This window comes from Poeciliopsis prolifica, unplaced genomic scaffold, assembly GCF_027474105.1.
Source record: "Poeciliopsis prolifica strain line A6 unplaced genomic scaffold, Auburn_PproV2 SCAFFOLD025, whole genome shotgun sequence".
Taxonomy (NCBI): Eukaryota; Metazoa; Chordata; class Actinopteri; order Cyprinodontiformes; family Poeciliidae; genus Poeciliopsis; species Poeciliopsis prolifica.
In genome coordinates, this window is record NW_026562400.1 from 3,040,787 (window position 1) to 3,060,000 (window position 19,214).

Below are 19,214 nucleotides of genomic sequence, written 5' to 3' on the forward strand. Positions count from 1 at the left end.
ATTATAAACATCTGATAAAAGACAGAAAAAAATACGGTTCTACATCCATTTCATAAAATCAACCTGATATAAATTTATACTGCAGGTTATTTATAACAGAATCCCGTTACACTTTTTAATTGGGACGTAGTGAGTCTTTATTGAATGATGTTTCACTGTAATTCTCAGTCACATGTTGAATAATTGAGAGGAACGGCGCTCGTTAAGCATAGAGATTACTAAATAATTTAATTCACTCTTCCTTCATGACTATTTCTGAACACATTGTGAAACTAACTCCAAGTGATATTGAACCTGAGGGTTTAGTCTTGTTACTTCTTGGAGGAGGGCGCCCTCTGCTGGCTTGCTTATGACTGCTAAGATGATTTACATAGTTTATGTTATATATGTTTTTATGTAGCCACTTGTTACGTTGTAGTGAAATGTCCTTTAAGTCTTGAGATAATTGATATGTAAAACAGAACACAGTAGGTAATAGGTAATCTTACTCTGAGATTTTTTTGGAAATGCAACAAGCAAAAAAGCTTTCTGGGGATTTCATTTACTTTTTAATGGTGTTTTATAACCTAAATTATTATCTGTGCTTGAAAAAAGGTTTAAATAGATTTGCAAACTTGATGATCACTGGTTGAAGCATCAAACATTTTTACTAAACTAAGCAAATTCAATGGTAGCTTAAAAAACATTTGTACCATTTTTATACTTTGATCGTTTTCATCTTGTTACAGTTGTTTCAGTGACATCTGTGTTAAAAGTGAGCTCAGATGTGATTTAAAAAATGACAGAAATCAACATCAAAATGTTGAAAATAAAATCCTTCAGTAGAGTAAGTCAGTAGGAGACCTTCATTTATACTTTTATTAGATAAATTTAAATTCAAGTATTGTACTTAATGATTAAACTCAGGAATACACCCGCATGTGTAATGCTGTCAGTGTTTAGCGCAATGACAGGAATATATCCAGCTTACTAAAAACAAACTGAGTCAAAAGTTTTCACTGGATTTAGGGTCCAGAGCCACCTGGAAATAAATAAAATCTGCCAGTATTGTAAAAACGTTTATAACTCTATTTTATTAGTTCAAACCCCAAATATATCTTAATATCAACTACTATACACAGAGAAAACCAGAAGCTAACGTCGCTGGCTACTGAATTTCTTATTTCCGCTATTGGATGGTCCAGCCAATCAGCGACAAGGGAAATAATTGCCGCTCCTTGATTGGCTGCTTTGCAAATGTCAGCCAATAGCGTATGAAGTAGGATAACAAGGGTTTTTAGCTTCCAAAGCTGCATTTTCTTTCAAATATTTGATTCTGAAAAAGTATTTCCATAAATATTATGGAGTCGTTTTCCACAGAAAAATCAAAAAATAGATAAATTTGCAAATACTGATGAGGGTCCACTGTGCATAATAGTTTAAGGATTTTGTTTTTTTACTTTAGAAACATTTTTTCTACTCTTACCGAATATCAGCAGGTGGATTATTTCACTTGATAATTCTTATGATGTGTTATTGCCAAATAAGGCACCATTGGTAAATAAAAAAATCCTACTTAACTTTCATCTGTCCAAAGGAAGTCTTATGACTGAATTATGCATCTGTCTCCAGTTACGCAGAGTCCTGCTGATGCAATCAATATTTGATGCAAATGCAAAGCACAAACATGTAGATGTTGCATTGACACCAACAGGCAACCTTTCCAAACCAACTGTGTGTTTATAACTTTTCTGTCAGTAAAATTTTATCTAATTACTATTGTATGCAGAGTGAAATGGAGCTTTTGGGGGTTTTCGGTAACTTCTTTGATTTTAGAGAAAATTTTGGCACATGACTTTAATGTTTTCTACATCTGAAAAATTGTTTCTCACTATTGCCTGTTGATTTTGTTCCTTGGCAGTGTGTTAACACACACACACACACACACACACGTCTTTCTTGTTTGTCAGTTTTAGGCTCACTTGATGTGCAGCCTTGGGTCTTTCTGCAGCTATCCCGCATCAGATAAACATGTCTTTATCAATCTGACAGCACCTGCACCTGAGTAACAGCAACAGCTTCTCTAAAATAAACGTCTCTGACAGATCTGCCTGTGCACACTGTTTTGTTTCCATAGAAACAACGACTTGTTGATTGTGTAGCAGAAACAGGCCGGTGTCACAGCATTTGAAGAATAGACACGACTTCTTCTTGCAAAAATAAAAAAACGATAAATAAGTCAGATTTTCTGACTCCCTCTTTAAGAGACGCAGGAGGGTGCAATCATACGTTGAATATAACTTTACTGTCAATGTTTAATTTAAATGCAAACAGCTTGCAAGTTGTTGTGGGTCATTTTCTGTTCATTTGAAGCCACTAGAAGACATCAGAGAGTAAAATTAGGTTTTATTCCACACTTTGTTGTAAAGAACAACTTCTTTTTTGATTTCCTTGTGTTTGACGTAATTAGAAAGCTTAGAAACCACACTTTCCCCATTTAGGGGAAAAGTTTTTTCTGGTTCATTTTTGTAAAATATGGATTTGTGTTAAGAGAAAAACATTTTCATTTCACAGTTTGTATATAAGTTAGGTTGTCCGTGAGTGTTTGTTGAATGTGTGAAGTGGTCCTCAGCCTGAAAAAGTTTGAGAAACACTGATCTAGGACTAACATTTTGCTTTATTTTTAATTTCCACAGTTATGTTTCGGCTCTACGACACAGATGGAAATGGATCGCTGGATAGCTCGGTGAATATTTTTTTCTCTTTTCTCTTCCAAGTGGAGTGCATAAATATGTATGGTTTTTTTTCCCAATCAACAAAGAGCTGGTTTGGATCATCAACCATTTGTGCACAGGGAAAGAAAGGCCTGTAAAAATCTCAGTAAAGTGTAACCCAACATCTGGAATCCTACCAGGAAGAGCAAACAAAATCACTAAGATGCCATTATGAAGCTGCAAAAATGTAGTGAATTAATAAAACACTTGCTAAGAACATATTACCTTGCAGTCAATCATTGTGCAACCCCCTCAGTTTAGTCCTTGCTGCCTGTTACTGCTGCATTTGCACACCTGTGCTCAGGGGCATTAGGTGTGCAAACACCCACACAAACACACCTGATCCCGCTCTCCAGGTGGCGCAATGCGGTCTAAATGTACGCTTCACCGAGCTGCAACAAACAAATGAAATCTGGTTCATTTAAAGGGAAAGTTTTTTCTGGTTCATTTTTCCCTCATACAAAAAAGATGAAATTTTGTGCTGCTTGTCCAGTGAAGCTGAATTGGTCCAATTATTTTATGTGGAAGGGTGATGCAAAATGAATAAATTAGAAATATGATTATGATTGGAATTAAAAAATGTTTACTCTTATATGGAATCATTGCATATTTGGATAAAACATTCTTGGTAATAAAACCTCAAATGTAGTTATTTACAAATCATGGCCTAAAAATTGTGTCCATGTTCTGTAAAGTATATTTCTATCTATAGTGTGAGAAAAAAACAAAAAAATGAAAATGTCCTGGTATTTTTACTGTAATTTAACTGTTTATCATTTTAAATTTACCTTCATGTCTGTTAATGCAAAATTGTTATTTGGTTTGTATTTTTACAGTATATTTTCTTGTACATTTTCAAACACTTTTCTTATTCAGAAACTGAAACTTTCAGTATTTTTTGTTGTATTTCTCAATTTTCAAATTTGTTTCGTCATCCAAAAACATTTAAGTCTGTGTTATATATTAAATAATGGCTTAAATTTTTTCTTTTTTTTTTTTGCAAAATGCGACGTTGGCAAAAAACAAAAATAAAAAAAACAATTTTGTGATAAACATTTTTTTTTCAAAAACATTTTTATAACAATCATTTTCATGCAGATAATTTAGCAATCCATATTAACACCAAAACATAAACCTGAGATTCTTCTCTCTCCACTTCAAAACTGTCCTGAGCATCTTGATAATCCAGTGTGGCACCAGACACAAATGTCAACCTCTCTGTAATTAAACCATCAGGCGAGGAGCTCTTCCCATGCCGCCTTTATTTCCCGCTGTGCAGCTCTTCTGCACGTGTTCCCAACCTGCTATTACCAGCTGTTTATCAGTCTCCATACTGGAAGGTAAATACTGTATTTCTATGGCTGTAATGACCGTCTGTGATGCAGGAGCTGGAGCACATTATCTCCCAGATGATGCACGTAGCAGAGTACCTGGAATGGGACGTGACGGAGCTCAAACCAGTAAGAACAATGTTTTGCCAGAAAAATACATTAGAAAACATGTTTCATTTTAGAGGTATTCTGATGAAAACTGTAGCACTTCTGGGAAATGCATGCAAAATTTTGTATTTTGCATGCATGCCTGTTATATTTCTAAGAATATAACATTTAATTTCATGCATTTACTCACTGGAAAAACAATTACAAAATAAGAATATATTGTATTCTATAAAACATTTACCATAATTTCAATTAAATCAGTGTAATCAGAGGAATTAAATAACTTCAATTTTTTTTAAGTTGATCAGTTACTTAAAACCTTGAATTTGTATCATATTTTCTGTATCGATGAATAAATTTGATAAATATTTAATATGTATATTACTGGAGGAAAAATTCGTAGAACATTTTTACTGGAGGTTCCAAAATGTAAATTATGAGCGTGACATGTAAGATTTGTAACTACACTAAAACAATTAATGTGACTCAAAATATTACTGTGTTGTTTTCTACAAAAATTAGAGAAACACAAAATCATACCAAGTACTTTTTATCTCGTTTCTAGTACTCTTGAAAGAGGACAAAACTAAGAAACATGAGCTTCTTTTAAGTAAATAATTCCTTAATATTGACGAAAAAGTCCTAGTTCCATTGGCAGATTATTTCAAGTATAACGAGTAGATATACTTCAAATAAAAGTGAAATAATCTGCCAATGGAACGAGGACTTTTTCATCAATATTATCAGTTAAAACAAGTTCCTGTTTCTTAATGAAGTTAGTTTTGCCTTATTTCAAGTTTACTAGAAATTAGATCAAAAATACTTGGTAAGATTTTTTTTTTGTACCACAATTTTTGGTGTTTTCAATTAAATTAGTGTATCAAATGGATTTTAGTAAATTATACTTTATTATTACTTTTTATGTTTTCTACAACATTAGTGAACTAGTGCGTTGCTTTCTGTGTCTTTGGATGAATATAAATTATTATACATAGTTTTAGTGGCCGTGCCAAAAGGTGTGGAGCAAAGATGTAAATTATAAGTGTGACATTTCAGTTTGTAACTGAAAATCCAAACTGTTTTATGCCACAGATCCTCCAGGAAATGATGCAGGAGATTGACTATGATCAGGACGGCACGGTGTCCCTGGGGGAGTGGATCCAAGGAGGCCTGACCACCATCCCACTGCTGGTCCTGCTGGGTCTGGAGACGGTGAGGTCACACAGGAACCACTGATGATACAGAAAAAAAATTAAAGAAAACTTGAATGAAATTTGCAAAAGCAGGTAAAAAAAAAAAAACACTTCTTGGCCATCAAATGATGATGACAATCAAATGATGATATTGAAGTTTTGCTTAATTTCTTACATTTTCCATCATTTTTTATTTTCATTTGACATCAGAGGAAATTACCTCCTCAGTGTGTCATCAAACCTTTTAATTATCAATCAGTGTTTAATTGTTGCTCTTAATTTACCGCCTCTGCTATTTCTCTATTACAATAATGCAAAAAAGAAAAAAACTGAACAGTGAAACATTTGACAGTTTTAAAAACACATTCATAAGACAATTATTTAAGAGCTTGTGTATATATAATGTCTTACACCTCACAAGCGTAAATTAGCTTTAGTACCCTCACCTCTTCTCTTTGTTTAACCTCATTTCAGATCTGTCCTGCTAGGTGATTATGTTAATTAATCTAAATTTGACACATTCTTTCTTTAATTGCTTCATGGAAATAGTAGTGATAAGAATAATTAGAAAATTCCTGAAGAAATTTAACCATAGCCTGCCAAAGTGTGCCCCTTGGTTTGGACCCAGCGTTCTAATGGTAAAAATTAGCATCAATGCTAAGCTTAGCTAAAGAATTACAAAGTAGTCCATGGAGAGTCACGAGCATGTTGACTAACATGGGCTTGAGCCATTCAGTATGTTAAAATTAGCCAAAATGCTAATGTTAGCGTGAATACTGTCAGTAGCATATGGGGCATCACTAGCATGTTGTCTGTAACTGACTTACTCCATTCAGTATGCTAAACATGGCTAATAAGAAGGAGAAATAGCTAATACCTTATTTAAGGTAAAAGGCTAATGCTAATGCTATGCCTTGCAAGACAGTGCCCTAACCTGAGAGAAAAGGATAATGCAGGCAAACATAATCTCAGAGCAATATGGAGGCTTTTATTTTGAAATTTTCAGTAAGCTTCATATTAAAATGGCAACACTAATCCCATGTGTAACAGTGGTCCAGTTAAGTCAGTTATATAATGGCCAAAAGAGCAATGGCATGATATAAAAAAATGTGAAGGTTTTTATTTTGAAATTTTTCAGTAAGCTTAATTTTAAATTGCCAAACTAATCCCAAGTGTAAGAGTTATTGGGTTAAATCAGTTATAAAATGCCCAAAACTTGTAAATGGCAGCTCAAGCCTCTTTTTTTTGTGAGTGTTCCGCCATAGTTAGAACTACAGTGATGCGTTTTTGTAGTCCTAATCAGCTGCTCTGCCCTGCTGTGTTCCGTTGCTATGGTAATGGATCCTCTGCCAGCTGTGAGTCAGAACGGGGGAGACATAATTCTGTCAGTTTGAGGCAGCCATTTTGTCTAAAAAAAGCAATCCGAACATCTCCTTCCTGTTTGGGAACCGTGATACGTACCAGAAAACCGTTTGAAGCGTATGAGAGGGCTATTTGTTGTCTCTGATAGTCCCACAATTCATATCTGTCTCACAATTCATATCTGTTATTATCTCATCGCACTGATAACAGCGATGAGATAAAAATGGTGTGGGCTGAGGTCTGAACGTTTTCAGGTGAGGCCATCTTTATGCTAAAAAGATGATGGGTGCAGACCTTTTTTTCTTGTTTGAGAGATTGTCTGCTTACCATTACTGATACAAAATTTTTAAATTACATTTTTGGAATAAATTAAATTGCCTTTTTGCATAACAATCTGAATTCAATCAAAAGTGTCACAAAAGTAGAGCAGAATGCTTTATTAGCTAACCAGAAAAGCTGTTTATTGAGTCTAAAACAAGAGAAATTACATTAGAGAACAACTTTCTCATCCTTACTGTGAGGGTGTAATTCTTACATTGTCCACTAGATGGCTGCATTTCTCTGTCTTCATTTAAAGTCCCAACCAGCGCTCCATTGCTATTTATGAATGAATTAATCAATGAAATATTTCTAATAAATGAACTGAAACTGAATTCAGAGTTTCCTACAGAGTCTTTCTCATTGCTACTACAGCAATAATAATGATGATGATAATAATAATAATAATAATAATAATAATAATAATAATAATAATAATAATAATGATAATAATAATGTACTGTCTTCCACTATAAGAAACACATGGAAACGTAATAAAGCTCTTACAATTGTTCATGATAAAGTAAGTAATGGATGTGTTTGTTTGTTCAGAATGTAAAAGATGATGGGCAGCACGTGTGGAGGCTGAAGCACTTCAACAAACCCGCCTACTGTAACCTGTGTCTCAACATGCTAATTGGGCTGGGGAAGCAGGGACTCTGCTGCTCATGTGAGTCTGTCGCCTGACGCTCAGCATTTCATCTCTAAATACATAAATAATCTTCCACTGCTTGGCTGCTTTGACACTTTTATTTGGTTTCTAATAAAAACCTCCCATCTGAAAACAATGTTTTAATGCAGTAGCATAGATCAAACAGAGAGAAGGATTTCTGGGTATTTTTGTTTGCAGAGTTCAGGATTCTCACTGATTCTCTCATCTGTTGAAGTTTTCTAATGATTTATGTACAGCAACTGAGGCTGCATTCACACTGCAGCCTAAAGTGACCCAATTCCAATTTTTGTTTTGCCGTAATGCAACCTGTATTTGATCTTTTCATGACAGTCTGAGGAAAATCCATTTTTTTTCCACAAGGCCACTTGGGTGTTCAATACGCATCTATTCAAATATGACCTGAATCTGAACGGTCAGGTCACATTCATCCGACATGAACATCATTGATACTCTACAAATGTCCCTATTCTGTGTCCTGATACGCAAAAAGCGGGAAGAAAATCAACAATCATGGTGGACTATAATGAGGAAGTTGTATGTTGTCAAAGCACTGAGCATGCTCTCTATGTGGGGCCTTATTGCGCCCTCTACTGCACATGCAGGACACTTTCAGGTTGTTTGCAGTTCACACTGGAGAACACAAACAAGCCTCATATATTTAGAAGTATGAACAGTGTGAACACAGTCTAAAGTGGTTGATTTTGATGCGCAGTTAACCATTTCTGTGCTGATTCAGCAGTGTGTTTGGATTGTTAAGATTTAGTATTTATTTGCAGAAAAGTAAGAAAGTTCATATTCATTTAGAAACAACAATACTAATGTTTTAACTCAGGAAGAGCCCAGAACTAAATATTTGGTGAAATAACCAGGAGGTTTTCAATGGTTTTCAATTTTTCCAGAGGTGTATATATTTTATGGATCGTTTTATTTTATTCTGTCTTTTATCAGTTTGCAAGTATACGGTCCATGAGCGCTGTGTGGCTCGCGCTCCACTTTCTTGCATCAAAACGTACGTGAAATCCAAGAAAAACACTGAGGTGAGTCCTGACAATGATCTTCTGCTACAACAAATATTATTCAATCTGTTATTAAGCATCGCTTGTTACCAGGATAATATTTAACTCTAAAACACACACATCATCACTCGTTTGGCCTCTTGTCTTCCTTTTCTTTTTTTTATTTCTCGTTTCCTCCTGATTGTTTTCTTTCCTTTCTGCTTTCTTTAATTGCCGTGTCACTTCTACCTTTGTATACATCTTGTTTTTCTGCACCACGTTTCTTTTTCTCGCTGCTTTTCCACCCAGTATGCCGTCTCTCCTCCTTTCTGCAGGTAATGCATCATTTCTGGGTGGAGGGGAACTGCCCCACCAAGTGTGACAAGTGTCACAAAACCATTAAGTGTTACCAGGGACTGACTGGGCTCCACTGTGTGTGGTGTCAAATCACGGTAAGCCACCCCTCACTGAGAGGCAGCCACCTCCTCATTATATTCCCACTGCTTCTTGTTGTTTAGGCTTTCATTTTGGCACCTCTGATACCTCACAAGTCATTTTGCCAATTTACACTCAGAAAACACTTGTTTGCAGCTCTAAGATAATAGAAAATAAGACGGAGACGGCGATGTGTGCATTTGCAAATAAACCTTGAAAATTCAGCTGAAATATTTATTTCTGTTGCCACTAGTTTGAGGTTGTTAATAATAGCTTCCACCTCCTCCAGCTCCATAACAAGTGTGCTTCCCACGTCAAACCTGAGTGTGACTGCGGACCCCTGAAGGATCACATCCTGCCCCCAAACTCAATCTGCCCCGTCGTCCTGGTAAGACTTCGCTTGTTCTGGTCAACGGGCCTTGAGGCAGAGAGCCTTCGAGACCTGATGATCCAATCATCAGACCTGAGTTCTCCTACTGTGCTTCGAAGTGGCAGCAATTTATTTTTTAGGACTTTATTCTGAAAATTGCATGAGTGTGTTTGAAGGGGATGAAAGTGAGCCACCATAACTCAACTTTCTTTCTAATCAGCTGCAGATTTCGCTTTTATTTTGGGGAAAAAAGGTTCGATTTTCAACTTCAAATTGGTTTAGAATAGAATAGAATACAATACAATAGAATAAAATAGACTTTATTGATCCCCAAGGGGAAATTACTTATTCATTGACAAGTTACTCCATCTGACGTGTTAAATATTAATTATACAAGTATAATCATAAGAGATAAGGTTTATAAAATATACATATATATCTAAGAATGATGTAAGTAATTTGATATGACTGAATATGAATAAATAATAAATAGATAAATAAAAGTTAAATAAAAAATAAACAAATGAAAATTAATTAAATTAATCTGAACTAGATTATGTTGTGGAAATTTTTTCTTTAACAAAAGTGAGGAAAAACAAAGAACCAGATAAATAATTTATTCCTAACTGGTATTTATTGAAAGGTTCACATCATGGAAGAAACATAGAAGGGAGCATAGAAGAAACAATTTAATAACTTTATTGAAATACCAAGACCCGATAAGTAGCTTCAGAAGACGTTCTCATGAACATGTGCATTACACAAGTATCATTATACTGTTATGCATTGTTTCACTCTTAATCATAATCTTAAAATGTTCCACTACAATTCAAAAAGCAAATCACACTAAATTCATACTGATCCAACTAAAGCAGCAAGAAGGAATTTGACAATAATTTGAATAGAATAAAATATACTTTATTGATCACCAATGGGAAATTGCTTGCTGCTCCATCCAAAGTGTTGAATATCGATAAATACAAATAGAATATTTTTGATATCAGGTTGCAGTTACCTTTATTGCCACAAGCACAGAATTGACTAACATTAAGGAAATTCATTTGATGGGCAATTATCTGCTAATATATCTGTGACCCCTTATTGAGGAAAGTATTAAGCCTAACTTCTTTGACCTCTGTGGATATTTTATTTTATTTTTTTGTATTTTATTGAATTCAGGTCTGTTTTAATTCATTGATCTGCACCAATATTACCAACAGCTTTCAGCAGGGGGTATTTTTTTCTGTGTGCTCTTACATAAATTGCTATGGTTTTCAAGCAATGCGCCAGAATTTTCCAGAAAAATTCTGACTTTTTTTCTCAGAATTCTGACTTTAATCTTGCAAGATATGAAACATTGATATTCCGAGAAAAAATTCAGAGCTTTTCATTTTTTCTTTGATTTTTAGTGGTCTTAATCCTCTTCCACATCGTTGTGCAGGGTTTTGGCGCGATAGTGAAAGGTAGTAAATTAAATGAGCTCAAATTAAGGCCAGTGAAAGGCTCCACCTTGAAGCAAATCCCCGTTTCAGTTTTTGGTGCTAAACGAAGCGATGTAACTTCGCCGTAATATCTGCAGAATGATTGACGCGGAAAAAGCAGAACAAAGCATAAGAACCTGAAGTAGTTGAAAAAGTTGGAAAGTAAAACATAGCAAAAAAAGCAGAAATTAGTTCTGATATCTGGATCTTGTTTTGTGCTGCTGTTTGGAGTCAAACCTTGAACTGTTTTGCTGTGTCACTTCAGGAACGACAGTCGACTCTGAGAAAGGACTCGAGGTCCAGTCAGTCGAGTCGAGGAAAGATGCAGAGGGCGAACTCTGTCACAGTGGACGGCCAAGGATTGCAGGTTAGCCTCACGTTGTTCACATGTCTTGCCTTTCACTGACATTTCAGTTCATAAGTACAAAGAAATTCACCCAGTAAATATGTGGAAATCAATTAGTTTCATTATTGTGTCAAGAATTTGCTATAAAAATCGATGACAATGAAAAAACATTTTTTTTACCAAAGGAAATCAGAATTATTAGAACTCAATACTATCGTATGCGTTCATTGGAAGGTCTTGTAAAAATGTGCTTTCTTTCATTGCAGCACCTTCACTGTCTGAAAAAGTGCTATACAAATAAAACTTCTTCTTCTTTTTCTTCTTCTTCTTCTTCTTCTTAATTTTCACATTAAAAAATACCCAAACTTCAATGTGAAAAATGCTCTTCAGGAAGGGAAAAAGCATTTTTCTCGTTAACTTGAATGTTTCCATCCCTATAAATTCCCACCAATAATTTAAAATAAAGTAACTGAGGCATTATTTTTTATTTATACTTTACAATTTTTCAGAGGAGTAATTGAAATGATCCCAGTTACTTTTTTAAATGGAAAGGGACATGATTTATAAGTAAGTCCTATGTGTGTTTATCTTATTAAATCACAAAATGGCAACTGGAAAGTAGCTAAACAAAATTATTTCTGACATTTTATGCATCTTAACTCAGGTAGCTGATAAAGAGGAAAATAAGCAGTGTAAAATAGATGACGTCTTTATAGCCTACCATATCTCACCCAAACTCATTTGAACTTTTGATCCAAAGTTTTAAATCAGTAAGATTGGAGAAGCTACAGGTGGTGTAAAGACAGCGATATCGCCTCTCATTATCAGCATATCAAGCCAGTTTCCTGTCGAATCTTAAGATTTGATGTGAGCCTCTGCAGTTGGTGAACACCCCCAGTCCTGCTGGTAATCAGCATCATCCATAATCAACATCCTGATCCTGTGCCAGCACGCCGCCGATGGAAACCCTGCCGCCGTCTACGGCAAGCATTCGTCTGCGCGCGGCTTTAGGAGAGAGAAATACGATGAATCAAATCCTGGCCACATCCATCTCTGCCTCTCGCTGGCTAACCAGCGTAATAATCAAGATTATTATTTATAATTACAGGAAGTAATGGATCACTCTGGACGGGACAGGGAGCTCATTAATTCACCCTCGGCCTGCTGGGATAGCAGACAGGGGGAGTTAAGTGCTTCATCTGTGTCAGGGAGAGCACTGGGCGAGTTGTTGCAGGACAGTTCAAACGGGGCGTGTGCCTGAGGCTCAAACCGCGTCCAGAACCTCAGGCAAACTGGGAGATTATGTCTGATCATATATTTGAGACAAGGTATTGTTACATTGTACCAACAACCTCTCACCTATGACCTATGATACTTCCTTCATCACGTTTGTATGGGTTTATAGATCAGGGGTGTCATTTACATTTTGAGCCTAATTAATAATTTATCAAATTAAATATTATTGAGCATCTTTTCAGTCCTTCCAGAATTTTACAATTATTTTGTGATTGTGATTTGTTGGTGGTTCTAATTTTGAAATATTTGCTATATTTGCGCTTATTTGTGTCTGTAAATGCGACTTTTTATTACTGACTCTATAGATCATGGGCTATAAGCTGACATCAGTTCAAGCCAAGGCAGCTGTTTAGTACAAGTAAGAAAGTTTGTCCATTTTGAGCTCCTTTCAGAATCAGATGTTAGAGCCTCTTGTCACCTTAAATCCAAATAATCTGCTGCTGCTTTCCACACCTCCCAACTGAATGTTGGGGGCAGAACCGGAGCCTCCTGCACAACCAACAAGAATAGTAAGTCAACAACAAAACGCTTATCTTTTCCAGCAGCCATATTGTACAGTGCATACAAAGGTAAAATCAGCTGCCCAAATGTGCTGGAGCTCTGAAGATCAGGAGGTTTGGAAAACATGAAGTATTTTTAAGTACTTTGCCTATTGTTAGAAGCAGTAGAATAATATAATGTGCAAAAATGTGAATTTTGCCAAATAAGGCCCCTTTAATATTTGTATTTTTCCACATGTTTTGTGAACATCAGGGGGAAAACAACATCACAGAGACTTAGAAACAGCAGAGATCAGATTGATTCCAAAATAATTTTCCAAACTCTGAATAAATTAAAGAATTTAAGCCATCATACAAAAATAGAGTATTGCACAAGTAGAAGCCTACCAAGTCATATGCGTCCACCTAAACTGACAGACTGGACAACCAAGAGGTCCATGGTAACTCTGGAGGAGCTGCAGAGATTCACAACTTCTGCCTGTTACACAGAATCCATCATTTCCAGGATGGAATGGTGTGAAAAAATCTGCAAGAGGCTGACAGGAACTCTTTTACGTTTTTATATCCTTTAATACAATATCAATTTGAACATATAAAATACAGAAATGTTTGCGGCTCTAATTTAGGGTCAGGGTTTTGCATTTATGCAACATTCTCCATTTTCAAAAGATTTATATTCAGGTTCATTCTTCTGAGCTTAACCTAAAACCCATTGACAACTTTTGAAAATATCCTTCTCTTTTAAATGGACCGTATAAATAAAATTTCAAGGGAAAAGTTTAGGTTTCCACTTAGAAGACTATAGAGCGCTCCCGTTCCCGGACTGGACCGGTTCACAGGAAATCTGGGCAGAATGCAGGCAGGCAGTGCAGCACTTGGAAGTGCCATATATACTTGATAAAATGTCTGAGGGATACGGCTTGAAAGTGAATTCCTGTGAAGCATCCTGCAGTCTCCAAACACCGAGGCTTTGTTTTGACATCTTCCACACAGATCACAACAATAGAGGGCACTCATCCTCTGCTGGTGTTTGTCAATCCGAAGAGCGGGGGCAAGCAGGGGGAGAGGTAAGTACACAACCTGTCTCAACATGCTACAAGGGGCCTCTGAAGCCCCGCTCTGCAGCTACAGAGGGGAGGAAGCAGCATGGCCGCGGGGCTGACAGCTGCTTTTTGACTTAGTCAAATAAAAACACAATCTGATTTACCTAAAGCATCGGCCACCTCGGAGAGAAACTCCTCTCACTGCCGGCTTCAGTCCCTTTCTGTAACCCAGGGCTAATTGGGTTATTACTGAAACATATTCATTCACTTCTTATTATGCCGGCCCTCATCTGTTTAAATTATGAGATCAAAATATGACTTCAGCCAGTTGATATAATGAAATTGAAATTAAAATGAATTAGTCTTTCTAATGGTTTCTCCTCAAGGGGACTTTAGACGTTTTTCCGCCTTGCTGTCCAGTCCTCTGGCGTGTCAGTCTGATCAGAGAAGACTCTGTGTTTCCCCCCATTCACCAAGTCAGCATGTGACAGTCAGCTATTATACTGCTTTGTTTCCTGATTTGTTTTTCTTTTCTATTAGAATTTATAGAAAGTTCCAGTACCTCCTGAACCCGAGACAAGTGTACAACCTGGCCAAGAATGGACCAATGCCGGGGTATGTTGGAAAAAACCTGCTGCTAAATCAGTTTCCATTTATATTCATTCCCATTTTAGGCAAAAAGAACCCATTGTGGGACTAACTCTGAAGTTAATGCTAAGGCAGATTTTAATTTCTTTGCTTTGCAATTGGTGTTTGCAAAGCAACCAATCCAGGAGCGCCAGCACTTTTTTGTGACACTGATTGGCTCCCCATGAGCGAGATAAGGAAGCCAGTGAATGTTAGCTTAAGATAATTTTCTCTGTGTGTATTAATAGCTGTTAAGGTACATTTGATGTTCCAACTAATAAAGTCAGAAAATTTAGGTGGATTTTACACTGCAAGAACACAAAATCTCAAGTATTTTTGGTCTAGGTTCTTGTCAAAATGTCTTAGTACATTTGAAATAGCTTATAAGTAACTTGAAGCAAGATGTTGGAGCTGGACTTAAGTCAACAATATTATTGATGAAAAAGAACTAATTTCATTGGCAGATTATTTGACTTAAGAAGACATTCTCCTCATTATATGTTAAATAATCTGCCAGTATTTTTTCATCAATTTTAAGAACTTAGAACAAGTTTTCATATCTGGCTAAAATGTTACTTGTAAGACATTTTTGTCTTATTTCCAGTGTACTAAGATATCTGCAGTAAAAACCAACATTTTGCATGTCCTGCAAAATGTTTTTGTCCTTAAATGTCGATGCAAATGCCATTTCAATATTGTGAATGATAAACAAAGACTCCTTACAGGCCTGTCATAACAATCAATCAATTAATGGTGTGATTTCTGTTTGCATAACTTATTGTTTTTCTCTTTCTACCAAAGACTGGATGACAAAATTTGGTGTTTTAGTCTCAACTAGCCATTTTTTCAGGTCAATTTTGTTTACAGACACTTCAGAAGTAATTTTATTTATTGTTTCTGTTGTTTTGTTTATTTATTTTAGATACATAAAACATCTTCCAGTTCCAGTGTTAAATGATTTTGAGAATTTAAAGTTTATTGATCTTTAAGAGTGCGTGCATTATTATGCCGTTTCCATTAAATCACTTTAAAATGGTCTCAAAACAACATTATCGCTTATTGCAATAACTTCTGGGATAATTAATCGTACAGCAAGATTTGTTATCCTGACAGGTTATATTTTGGAAAATGACACATTTTTAAAAAATATATTTGTAATCTTAACAGGAATGGATTGCATTTAACTAAAAGAAAAAAATAAGACAATCCATTTGTCATTCTGTTTACGCTCTGTTGTTGCTCACATATAATGATCCCATCACATGCAAGCGAGGCCTTTAGCATTACAGCCTCCAGTTTCTCCTCCCTCAAACACCCAAATGAGGTGAGTTCACATATAACATCCTGGAGACGACCGCACCGAGCCGGATCCGCAGACAAGTAGCGGCTCAGTATGCACAAGACTATATGAGAGCTCATGACACAAATGACTGACGGATGCAGAGTGAGTGAAGCTCTTGCCACACAACATGTGATCGCGCATGCAGACAAGCATCTCGCCGCAGCCCGGTGGTGTGGACGGCGCCGGGTCCCCTGCAGTTCACGTTTGTGATTAAGAAAATGAATGGATCATTTACATGCAAGAGGCTCCTTCACTTTGTCGCCTGCGTCCAGCAGCGTTCGGGACACGCAGGAATTTCTCGCCGCCGTGCTACCATGTTGTTTGGCTTTGATTAGACCTGAAAAACAGCATCTTCTAGATTTATAAAAAATAAGTAAACAGCAGCACACTGCTGCTTAAAAAAGGGATCCAAGAGGCTTGGACTGCATGTCTGAGAAGACAGTGGAGCTTTCAGCACCAGCAGCTTCATTTTGTTCATGTTCCTCTGATGAGAACCAAACACGTCATCTGGTTCTGGATGCAGAGATCCTGACAGCATACGTGATGACCCTCCCCAGTTTTAACCTAGTTAATATTTTGCCAAGTGAACTCACTTTAGCAGGGTGAGCAGTCACCATCGGACACTGTAGCCCAGGCAGCCGCGTACTCTGCTGTCAATTAGCTGCCTTTATAATCAAATTACAGCAAATTAAGTGTTTGTTTCTTGGTATTTAAATATCCCCAAAGTTGCCTTTCATGTTCACGGCCGTCTGTTTTTGTGTCTAATGTGGTTTGTGGCCCCAGTTGGAGACTAATTGAGCGAGTCATTTACCCGCCATACGAGGCAGCGAGGCTGGCTCATTCAGTTAGGGCTTTGTTATTGTGAAGGAACGGAGGAAGTTGGACTGAACATTGCCTGTCATGATCCAATTAGTCCCTGAACAGACAGTGTACCTCACTGAATGAATAATATCAATGCGACATGTGTTTTTTTTTCTTTTTTTGGTGAGATTAGGTTAAGTTTGCAGTAAAGTAAAATGCTATTTTAAAAAATATGTTGTTCAAAATCTCAAACACAGGAAACTGTAATAAAAACGAAGTTATTAATAGAAGAAATCTTAGAAATTTTGAATCATTATTTAATGTAAAAATTACTTTCTTGCTGATCACCGAAATAAAAAGATAAGGTTCACTTTACCACTTTGTCTTCTAAAAATTAGAGGACACTATTTTTTAGAGGGCAATATAAATTTCTGTTTCAACAACATAAACTTTTATCGTTGCAGTTTGAACTTCTTCCGAGATGTTCCTGATTTTAGAGTATTGACCTGTGGAGGCGACGGCACTGTGGGCTGGATCCTGGACTTTATTGGTACAAATTACTTCTTTTCAAATGTTTTCTTGAAAATCCACAGAACATTTTCTTTCAAGCATTTTCTGTGATTTGGGGAAGCACAAGAAATATTGGTAAATTGTCATTACAGGGGGAAAGGAATGCTTCATCTTTTAATATGTCGTAGGTCAAACGTTGGCCCGATATTATTTTTTCTGTTTCACATTGTTCTTGTACAATGCTCCAAATCTAGTTGTACAGAAATGAATTATTGACTGAATTTTTCACCCTATTTTTCACAGCATAAGTGTATATTTAACTGCTGTGGACACCAGTAACTCGAAAAGTTAGTTGCTGTGACCATAAAGCACTTTTCAGAAACATTATGATATTTAGCCAGAAAATGCTAACTGCTAAATCCTAGTGCTAGGCTAAATGCTAACTTTCATTCAGATTTTATTTGTCCTCAAAAGATTGCAAGAATGTATAGTAACCTATGAAATAATAGCACAACGATTGTCCATTTCCTTTATTATACATATTTCATTTATTTTTATTGGTTTTTGGAGTCTCCATCATGTTGCTCAGCCTTCAATGGTAAAGCATCATTTATTGGTCGTATATAAACATCTTGAACGAGCTCTGTGCTGTCGGCGGTGGCCAAATGGGATGATTACGCGAGAGAGGGAAAACAACATATTAGTCATCATTTAGAGAAAAAAAATCTCTTCTCTGTTTGGACTTGAAGGTGTGTTACTTCTTCATTCGCTCTAAAAATTGCCTCAATTTTTTTTTTTTTTATCAATCAAAACAATGGTAGGTAATAACCGTCAGGCAAAATGTGGTTTTTGAAATTGGCTGCACAACTGGAAGTCCATATTGACTTGTTTTTACAAGCAAAGGTGCAAAATGGATTTGATTTGTTCGTTGCAAGTTTGTGTTGTGAATTTGCCCTCTGGGTTTGACCTCTTGTTTGACACACTGTTGTGATTTTTGTCCCACTGCTCCAGATAAGGCCAACCTGGACAGGAACCCCCCTGTATGTATACTTCCTCTTGGCACGGGCAATGACCTGGCGAGATGTCTGCGATGGGGAGGAGGTACTGGATACATATCAGGGAATAATTCGCTTTGGTTTCACTTAATGCACATTTTTAAATAAGAGGAGAGATTTGTAGTCTTGATTCATCATGTAAGGATGTTAGGAAGAAAAGGTTCAGAGATCTGGAAATACAGAAATAACCTAACGGAGTGTAGCATTTAAGAAATTAAAACTTTCTGTCATCCACTGATCATTATCTTTGATAATTATAGATGTGTTTTGTTGATGTATGCAGAAATCTCTGAGCATTAAGGTCACTTAAAATGTAATTATCACTTCAACAATTATCTTGTATGAATACTTTAAATCAGTTTTGCTGTTTATTTATTAAAAATGTGAGTGTTTATGAGGGAGATGCTTGTTAGTCCCTTTTTCAAAAGGACTTAATTTTAGTCATATACTTTGGAAGTTTTCATATTTTATCACATTAAAATCACACTTTAATGTATTTTATCTGGTCTTTATTTAATAGAGAAACACAAAATAGTGCAAAAATCTGAAACCGAATAAAAACGTGAAAAGTGTGGCAACTGTTTGCGTTCTGCCATTTCTGAGTAAATATTTTTTTTACTGTAGCCACAGTGATGAGTGGGTCTCATACAGCTTTGTGCATCTGGAGACTTGATT

General features: G+C 36.2%; 1 protein-coding gene across 4 annotated transcripts in view; it reads left to right on the forward strand.

Annotated features, from left to right (window-relative positions):
• dgkb (diacylglycerol kinase, beta) overlaps positions 1–19,214 on the forward strand; it is a 67,337-nt gene that overhangs the window by 15,239 nt on the left and 32,884 nt on the right. For all 4 annotated transcript variants that reach the window (XR_008607098.1, XM_055047095.1, XM_055047098.1 and 1 more), the window contains 12 exons: positions 2,676–2,725; positions 4,139–4,213; positions 5,285–5,404; positions 7,618–7,735; positions 8,687–8,775; positions 9,069–9,185; positions 9,458–9,556; positions 11,285–11,386; positions 14,155–14,228; positions 14,745–14,819; positions 17,439–17,524; positions 18,496–18,585. Coding sequence is in view for 3 of the 4 variants with exons in the window: in XM_055047095.1 (XP_054903070.1) it covers positions 2,676–2,725; positions 4,139–4,213; positions 5,285–5,404; positions 7,618–7,735; positions 8,687–8,775; positions 9,069–9,185; positions 9,458–9,556; positions 11,285–11,386; positions 14,155–14,228; positions 14,745–14,819; positions 17,439–17,524; positions 18,496–18,585 (1,095 nt within the window). In the remaining variant the exon portion in view is untranslated. The remainder of the gene's footprint in view (positions 1–2,675; positions 2,726–4,138; positions 4,214–5,284; positions 5,405–7,617; positions 7,736–8,686; positions 8,776–9,068; positions 9,186–9,457; positions 9,557–11,284; positions 11,387–14,154; positions 14,229–14,744; positions 14,820–17,438; positions 17,525–18,495; positions 18,586–19,214) is intronic.